Source organism: Hesperophylax consimilis, chromosome 7, assembly GCF_061612785.1.
Source record: "Hesperophylax consimilis isolate HC1 chromosome 7, BYU_Hcon_1.0, whole genome shotgun sequence".
Lineage (NCBI taxonomy): Eukaryota > Metazoa > Arthropoda > Insecta > Trichoptera > Limnephilidae > Hesperophylax > Hesperophylax consimilis.
Genome location: NC_142842.1, coordinates 26030870 through 26040432, shown reverse-complemented (window position 1 = coordinate 26040432; position 9563 = coordinate 26030870). Strand labels below are relative to the sequence as shown.

Genomic DNA, 9563 nt, shown 5'->3' with positions numbered 1-9563 from the left:
AATATAAATATTGTATATGTATAATATAGTATTTTTTACTGGAGTTCCTTTGAGTCGAACAAAGTAGACCTGCCAATCTCCGATGGTATTTCTCGAGGCCTCCATCTTCCTTAGAAAATTTTGTGTCTCATAAAAATCGTGTGTATATTCCAAAAAAAATACTAAACGAATTTTTTTTAGTCACTGTCAACGTCCTCAAAAATGATACTACGTCTGTGGAACCTTTTGTTATGATTATTATAAAATGCGGGTAATATTGTCTATGATCTGTGAGTGTTTTCCGTTCCAATGTATAGCTTATGGTTCCTTTCAATCTACCAAAGTACCAACAGAAATCTGCCATAATCCAGGTCTTCGCAAGCGTCGCGTTTTTTGCGACCAATTTGTTACTAGATATATATATCTTAATTCGTCTGAGCCGCCGATATGCGTAAGCGTAAGAATATCAAGAAGTCCGAAGATGAAGATTCTTCGGAAGCAGCAGACGAGCCAGAAGAATTTCAAGACTCCGGCGAGGACTGGACCCCTGACGCCACAGCCGTAAACACATTTTTTAATGCATATTCGTGTTATTTACTTTCGGCTTTGTGTTTTTACGTATCTTGAAGTAATTTGGTGCTAACGGTCTTATCTATCTTTCCAGGAAGCTCCCGTTGTGGCGGGTAGAGGCGGTCGCAAAAAGGCAGCCGCTAAGGGTGCAGTCGCTCCTGTGGTGGCCAAGAAGAAGAAAAAGAACGATTCTTCCGATGAATCTGAAGTGGACGATGAAGCGGAAGATGAGGAAGATTCAGACGAGGACAAGAATGGTTCTGATGATAACAAGTCTGACTCCAGCCAACAGAAGGATGTACCCAAACATTTCCATGTAAGCTATTATCATTGTACGTTACCGGCATTTTTCTATGGACGTTTTCGTGCTTTTACCAAACGATTTAATTCATTTTGTTTTAAACGTCCCCCAACGTTTTTATAAAAGTATGTATATCATTGTTCAATGTGCTTTATTTAAGGTACTTTTGTCACCGATCTGAAATGCTAAACAAAAATGGTGGGAAAAAATAAATGCATCTTATTTTGGGTTTATTTATCAGTACCTGGTGGGAAACCATTTTAATGAGGTTAAACAAATTTAATAATTGTAATTCATAACATTTAGATCGAAAATGCTCTCTACATTTTTTCCATATCAATGTGTTTTTGTACTTTGTGAAAATAATTCAGGTCCTAATAAATGTGAATTTTGTTTGCAGTCTGGGAACTTTGTTTTGTTGAAAACTGACGTGACATGGGATGGGGACACCGTCAAGTCGAAAGCTTCGGAGATCAACCTGTGGAAGATTGACGGCAAGGCTCTCCTGCAGAAGTACATCCCCTTGGAACACAATGGAAAAACCCTTCACAAGTGTACTTGTGTTGTAAGCATTTTTTAAATTTAAACTTAATAATTATAATAATTGCGAGAGAGAGAGCGAGCTCCGTTGTTACCTCATACTCATCAACAATGCATGTTGTGTATGAATACATAATAAAATAGGAGCTATATGAGCCGAAAAGTCTGTAAAAAGCAATTCAGTAAAACTGCTAAAACAGTATGAATTATAACTGTAATAACACTCTTGTATATACCGGTGTCCGGAGGTAAAGTACACAAACTTCAGGAGGTGATTCTACATGATAGTACAAGTAAAAATGAAAAAAAAAATTTTTCGAAATTTCAACATTTTAGGGTAGTTTTAAGTACAAAAGTCGATTTGTATGGATGGAGAAAATAATATTCTTCTATAGAAAAATATGTTTTTAAAAAAACAACAGAATTAAGAAAAATTTATATCTTTTTTACTTCTATCATCATGTAGAGTCACCTCCCAAATTTGTGCACTTTATCCCCGGACACCCTGTATAACGGCAACTATATTCATATCTGTATTCTACTTTGGGAGAACTGTGCCTACTATTTCAAAATGGGATCCGGTTCCCAATCCCTGCTATTCTAAACATATTGTTTTCTTGTTTAGTACCATTTCATTATTAAGAAGGTAAAAAAAAAAACTATTTCCATTTATAATACTGCTGTACTTAGCACAAGCGGGGTCTCTACCTCAGTAGGTATTTTGAAGATCAAGATAATGGCTCATTTTGTATGAGTAAAATAATTATGGCGGCTACATCTCCAATGCTTTAATGGAATAAAACGATATTATAAAAGTTGTATCTACATAATTTTGAAAATGAGGGCAATTTATCAAAGGATTTGGAGTAACCGCAATTTATTAAGGTAATTCAGCGGTATCTACTGCACTTACCGCCATTATGGCTTAATATTGTTTGTTTGGAATGGGTGAATCATTTGTTACATACGACTTGGAATGGCATCATTCGCCATCTGAATTCATCGCCAGGTGAAAAAGTCTATGACTTCAACGATTTTATGAAGGAATTCGAAAATACACACTCTGGAATGGTTAAAATTTTGGAAATGAAGTTGAGCGATTTCTATGACTGGAAAGATTTTTCATCGCAGCATAAAATAAATAGAAAAAATAACATATTTGCTTGACATGATTGAAGGTCACTGACGAAGTAAAGAATGAGGATCAATGACTAATTAAGGCGAAATGATTTTGATCTCTATTTTTTAAGTGCCAAGCGACATAAAAACTAAAAGGTTTATAGGATAATATTATTTCTCAATTAATAAATTGAGATAGTACTCCGTGCTTCAGTCGCATTCATATATCTTCTAATACATACCTTTCTGATAATCTGATTCTTGACATGACCTGACTCGAGTGTTTGGTTCACTTGATGGTGCCATGTCTTCCTAAGGCATCCCCGACTTCTAGTATGTATTCACATTCGAATCATCTTTGGGATATCATAAAAGCTCTAAAGATTTTATTTGTCTGCTTAATTAACCTCCATTTTTTTCAGGCAATCAGTTCCTATTTTTATTAAATGGTGAATATGTTTTTATTCTTGTCCTAATGTCTATGTTGTATTTTCAGTACTCTGGATGGAACGCGGACAACAGAGAGAACTACTACCCCGTCACAGAAATCCTGGACAAGAACCCCAAGACGACGGAGAAGCAGCCGTGTGTGGCGATAGACCTCGCTGAGCTTATCAAAGTTAAAGATAAAATTTAAAACATAATCTCATTATAATAATATGTAATATTTTTAAGCAACTTTTTTCATTCATCCTTTGGCCCAAGAAGTATTGTAATAATTGTAGAGGTTAATAATATTTCAAAAATGTGGCAAATATTAATTAACCTTCTCTCTTTGTGTCTCTTGTAAGATCTTAACATTTTTTTTATTATTTTATAAATGCCCAGTTTTTTTTTTTTTCATAGTCCATAAGTTTTCTTTTCATTAGATTTTTTTCTTTCGTATCGAATAGATTTTGAATTGATCTGAAATTTCCTATTGTTTTATCACTCTCAGTATAAGTATAATAAATAAATAAAAAGTAATTCATTTAAGTGTTTTTATTGATTTACTAAGATATGAAGGTCAGATGAGGTGGATTCATGTTGCAGTCTCAGAAGAGGGATTGAGCATTGCTTTCAAAGATAATAGAATTAAGGGAGATGGGCCATGAACCATTGTTAGTGTGGAACTGTGCGCACTTAAGTGTCGTAAATATCGTTCAACCACGCGAATCGCATCTATGTATACAGCGGCGCCCCACCTTTGTTTCTCCCTACACACCAAATGCATAACTTTAATTAGCTCTGCCACTTTTGTAGTCCGTGCGGCTTGGTCATAGCTTGTGTACAATCTGCACTCTTCCATGCCATACCTCCCTTCGTTTATATTTTCTATGGTTGCTTCCTTAATCGAGGCTGGACTAAGGAGAATGCACGGGTCTTCAAATTCAGGCAGAACAATCACAAATATCTATGAATCTGCATCTTCTGATCGTAAACCTAATCAGTTTCATACTCAGATTCACTGCTGCTGTAAGGAGGCAGGTCTGGTACGTCAGGTTTTTCCTGTTTCGCTTCTTCGAGGTATTTGTTTTGTGCCGCTATCACTGCTGCACTATTCTCACACGCCGCATAGAGGTCAAGCAGCTCCGAGTTCAATTCTAGAAAAGAATGACCCCAAGAAAACTTTGAGAGGTAATATTTTGCCTCCTGGCCGTGACCTGGGGAAAAAGATAAAACATCTGACTATCAAAAATTTTAAAAAGATAAAACACATTATTGTTTATTCTTGCCCTATCGAGAACTACCTGCACTAGTATGGGTTGTTTCACAGAATTTGAACAATTCATCAAAGTTCTGTTATTATTACGTCATGCACCGGTTGTTTCACAGTACACGGACAGTAACAGAACTTGAATTTTAACTTTGAAATTTTGATGAAATTTTCATATTCTGTGAAACAACTCGTCCTAAGTAGTGTGTAAGGTCGGGTTGTTTCACAGAATTTGAACAATTCATCAAATTTCAAAGCTGATTTTCAAGTTCTGTTACCAGTTGTTTCACAAAACTAAAATAATTATAGAACCTTCACAGAACTTGAAAATCAATTTTGAAATTTGATGAATTGTTCAAATTCTGTGAAACAACCCGTCCTAAGTTTACAGGCATAGGGTGGGAGAACTCTAAAAATGAATACATATTACCATTTACGTCTTCTTGACTGGTATTTCAAAATCGTGTAAATAGATAACTGAGTGTAAAAGATAAAGACATTTTATGTATCTTCTGTGCTTTGTTTATCCCTCCCCACAAAAAAAAAATTAAATATTTATAGGGGGTTAGGGGTAGAAAAAGGGTCATACTCATAAGATGAACTTGGAAGTCAAATTAAATCTTTCTTCATTAGAAAAACGTAGGTAGGACTTTGATCTCATCTGCATTTTCAAAATTATTAACAGTATGATCGACTCGCCTACTTTGTTGAAACTCATCCCTTTCATCCTCGTTGTGAAAAAATATTTGATTTTTATCTACAACCTTTCTCCATGGCTATAAATGTATAGTTTTGTAAATGTTTCGTTTTATATAATCCTTTGTTTTGTATAAATTTCATGTTCATATTCCTTTCTTACAAATTTAATTTACTTATTCCATATTATGCTGTCTCAGTAGAGGTAAAGTCACAAGGAGGAAATCCATAATTGGTTTTATTTTGGCTATATAATACTTATGTACAAACTGATTAAATGTAAACTGTCCCTTTCGCGAAAATTAATAAATAAATAAATATCCCTTCCCGTGGAATCAGAATAATGATTTGCTTTTTCTCAATCAACACTCCACAAATTATGGATACCATTCACTGATGTCCAGAATGGCCAGACTTGTCAGCTCAACTCAACTTTTTGTCGGTCATTGTCCAAGTATTATTTTTTATTGACATGGCTGAAGTCGTGAACTCCATCAAAACCTTGATTCTATCTTGACATGACATTATATCTATTGTTGTTGTGACCTATTTTTGTCATAGCATCTTTTATTGTAACATTTCTCCTAGTATTTAATTAGACTTTGTTTGTTAGTAAACTCGGTGGCCGAGTTGACATCGCGCTTGGGTCCCACTCAGGCATAGTGTGTTCAATTCCTCGGCCGGCTAAGTCCTCCATCACAACACAAGCAACATTTTCAGCTTTCTGTGGTGGTAGTAGGAGATTTTCAAATATTGTCAGGTTATTCGTAACCCGGGAATGTTTGTCTTTCATTTAAAAAAATAAATAAATATATATTACATAGAGGTTTTTCCAAGAAGAAATTAGTGTAGCATTTTATGCGTGCTTAATGGTTGCAGCGGTTTTTAATGACATACTTCAACTGGCAGGTAGGAGATTTGTGAACCGTGCATTATAAAAGTTTTGTGTAATTCATGAGCAATCTTTTCCTTTCTGACTGCGTCTCGCAGGGGGTTAAAGAATTTTGTCTATGCTTACGTGTGTTACCAGTCATTGGACTGCATCTCGTTGTGGAAAAATATTCTATGATAATGTTTTTCCACCAGCCTTTGTATTTGAAAAAAGTTAAGTTTGTTATTAAAAATCAAATTGTCTGAAAAACATGCGTAAATTGGTATATCGAGATTTTTCATTGAAAACTGAAAAAAGTTATAAAATAATGATAGTGGCAATATACGAAAAAACTAAGTTTCACCAATCATATCCATCAAATTGTGAACAAAGGTATGAAAACACTAGGCTTCGTATTAAGAACAACTAAAAACTTTAATTCTTTGCAAGCCATTAAACTATTATACGTATCTCTAGTAAGAAGTCTAATTGAATATAACTCAGTAGTTTGGTCTCCATCTTATACAATTCACATTAACAACATTGAGCGAATACAAAAAAAATTTCTACGTTTTATAAATTTTAAATTAAATATCCCTGTCGAAGACTTAAAATACAATTTCTTATTAAATACTCTAAAAATACATACATTAGAAGATAGACGTAAAATAAACGATTTAACGTTCTTATTCAAAATACTTAACTCTAAATTCGACTGTTGTGAACTCCTGCAACTTATAAACATACATACACCCACAGTAACAACACGACAAAATACAATATTCTACAGCAGCACACATAAGCGTAACTACATTGCCCACTCTCCGATACAACGATTTCACACCATGGGAAATCATTACTTGGGTGATGTTGACATATTCAATACCAACTTGGCAAGTTTTGTGGATCATTTAAAACATTTATTTCAACAATACTCCTAAACACATCATGTAAACCAACAAATAGCTGTAATTTTCTGTTTTTGTTTCTTGTGTTTGTATAACTTGTTACATAGCTTTTAGCAAATGTAATTTTATTCTTATTTTTTATGTTTGAAAGTATTTGTCAAATTAAAATTATACTACCAACCATGTAAAAGCCCTCTGGGCGTTAAATAAATAAATAAAAAAAAATAAATAAAAATAAAATAAAAATATGGCAGTTGGGACTTCTGTGTGGTATTAAAAAAAAGTTCCCTAATTATGTATCATATCCACCTGGGTGCGCTCCAGGATCCACTTGTAGAAGTCTTTACAAACATTTTGATGATGATAATAGCGAAGAGCTGAATTGGTGTGGAGTGGGTCATTAGAGATTTCTGGAAAAATCCTACTAAATTAATAACCTGTTATGTGCATTGCGGCAGCAAGAGCTTCCACGCAGCTAAGCTGGCATGGCTTCCCGTAGTTGATTGGATTAGCAGCTACAAGAAAAGGCAGCAATCTCGGGTTGGGGGTTTTCATCTTATGAAATGGCGTCTCCTCTATTTTGGCCCAAGAGCAATCAACAACGGCGATGCCACTTGATTCCATGATTTCCTTGTCTTTTGGACTGACGCATTGTGTTCCAACTGGGGTCAGGACCAATCCGGGAAACCTGGAAACACCTATAAAGATAAGCATTTCTAAGTTACACAAAAAGATCACAAAGTTATATGATGGGGTAGGAAGAAATTATAGGATTATTTCTTCCTTTCTTACAACTAGAACCTAACACCGCTGACTGGAAATAATGACATATTATGCCTAAAGAAAAATTAAATTTATTTTATCATTGCTTACCTCTGTCCTAGTTTCAATGTTTTAATGAGTCTGAGTCTGGATAGTTTTCTCCCTGAGCATTTCTTGGGATCACAATGGTTCAGGTCCCACATGGCAACAGAAAAATTCGCTTCGCAACCAAGATCATCGTCATCGTCACCGTCATCGCTATTAGAATCACTTTTGTCATTGATAGTAAGATCATTGAATGTTTCTGCGTATTGTTGATCAGATTTCGAAGGCCGATTTTTATTATTTGAACCATTCTGCCATTTTTTGGGGGCCATATTTCAAGCGTACAGAAGGTTAAGAAAAAGTCTTATCGTTAATTGTATTTATTTGTAAATACTGCAAGATTAATCTGATTCTAACTGCACACCTTTATTGAGTGTGTTTTCAAAAATAACCGTGGTTTAAGGTTCATTTCGCAAAAAAACTTAATTAAAAACAAAAATAAATTGGGTAGTATGTCAAGAAAAATATGTTTGCTTTGCATAAATAATTTCTTTCCATTCTTTCTGTCACATTTAGTGATGGGCATGATCGAAACATCAAAAGAATCGAATTAATCGTTCGGAGTTCAGCGGGAGCGATAGCTGTGGACAGAGGCAGTGTTTTTACCTGTGATGGGAGGGTGGAGGTGGGGGTTAGAGGTGAAGCGTATTTACTAGAACAGATGTTTGGAACAGATATTTCAAAGAGACTTTCGTACTTAGTATTTGTTCTTAAGTATTGCGCGTCTTGCGAGTCTTGCGCGTCTTGCGAGTATTGCACGTCTTGCGAGTATTGTACGTCTTGCGAGTATTGCACGTCTTGCGAGTATTGGACGTCTTGCGAGTCTTGCGAGTATTGCACGTCTTGCGAGTATTGGACGTCTTACGCGTCTTGCTAGTCTTGCGCGTCTCGCGTATTCATACCGAGGGCGGGGCATATGTATAGGCATCTCGTTACTCGCTTACATAAGAAGAGTGTTTCCCTAATCTTTGAATATTAGGGAAACACTCTTCTTATGTAGGTGAGTAAGCGAGAAAGGATATGATACTGAATTTAGTAGATCGCGATCAGCGCGATCTCGAATAAATTCCGACAGTATGCGTCCACCAGTTAAAAAAGGTTTTAGCAAGAGTACAAAAGCATCGCCGGAGACGAGGTCCGGCCGGGCGCTTCCTACCTAGTGCACATAATTAGTGCACGACTAATGTATTATTTCTCGCTTTCGAAAATTGGAAGCTACCTTGTGCGAACTGTGAACGAAAGTGGAGCCATCTAGAAATAAAATATTAGGGCTTTATAAAAAAATATTTTCACTGTGTTCTTTGTTGCCATAATAAAGCTTGGCTTGTGTATGTGGGGGTGTAATATTATGTTCGTTATTTTTACTATGAGTATTCTGTTTATATTTTCAGTTTTTTTTAAAGGTGGTATTTAAAATGTTTATTGTTATTTCTAATACTTTCTGATAATGTATTAAAAAAAATTCACTCCAAGATATTTATAGTTGAATTGCACTGTTTTTTTAATTACTTTTTCGAGTTGTGAGAGTTGATGTTTATCTGGGTTTTCTATTATTTTAAAAGGTGCAGTTTTGTTTAGACTATTTTCTTGTAAATTTGTAAAATTACGTGATATAAAAATAATGCATTTAGTTTTCTGACTTTAAATTCTTTAAACAGAAGTTCTGATGAATATGTACCTATATGATTTAAGTGGAATTATTTTTTAATTATTATTTTTTTGAATCTATGATGTATCTTAGTTTCCTCACTCTGTCTTTGAGTACGTTAATGTGTGTGGACGATTTTATCCATTAATTTGTCTACTGTAATGTATAGGTATTTTATTTCTGTTTGGCTTTCTATCACTAAACACAAGATATTGCAGATATTATTATGTTGTTGTGTATTTGCTTAGAGTAGATTATAATTTATTTTTCTTTAGTGTTCCTTGTTTTTTATGCAGAATTGTATATAATAATTTTTTTTAAACATAGTGTTAAGTAGTAAATTTATGTCAAACCACTTCTTTTAGTTC

The 9563-nt window shown here is 34.6% G+C and overlaps 2 protein-coding genes across 2 annotated transcripts; one reads left to right on the top strand and one right to left on the bottom strand.

Moving 5' to 3' along the window:
- The first annotated feature begins 298 nt into the window (after positions 1–298).
- LOC149422540 (uncharacterized) lies at positions 299–3453 on the top strand. Its single transcript, XM_089633853.1, has 4 exons — positions 299–540; positions 644–865; positions 1251–1415; positions 3006–3453. The coding sequence occupies exons 1-4, from the start codon at positions 427–429 to the stop codon at positions 3144–3146; spliced, it is 642 nt and encodes a 213-aa protein (XP_089489979.1). The 5' UTR covers positions 299–426; the 3' UTR covers positions 3147–3453.
- Positions 3454–3475: 22 nt separating this feature from the next.
- LOC149422539 (18S rRNA aminocarboxypropyltransferase) lies at positions 3476–8030 on the bottom strand. The gene is made up of 3 exons (XM_089633852.1): positions 7554–8030; positions 7118–7368; positions 3476–4152 (listed from the first exon to the last, which is right to left on the bottom strand). The coding sequence occupies exons 1-3, from the start codon at positions 7817–7819 to the stop codon at positions 3932–3934; spliced, it is 738 nt and encodes a 245-aa protein (XP_089489978.1). The 5' UTR covers positions 7820–8030; the 3' UTR covers positions 3476–3931.
- Between the last annotated feature and the right edge of the window lie 1533 nt (positions 8031–9563).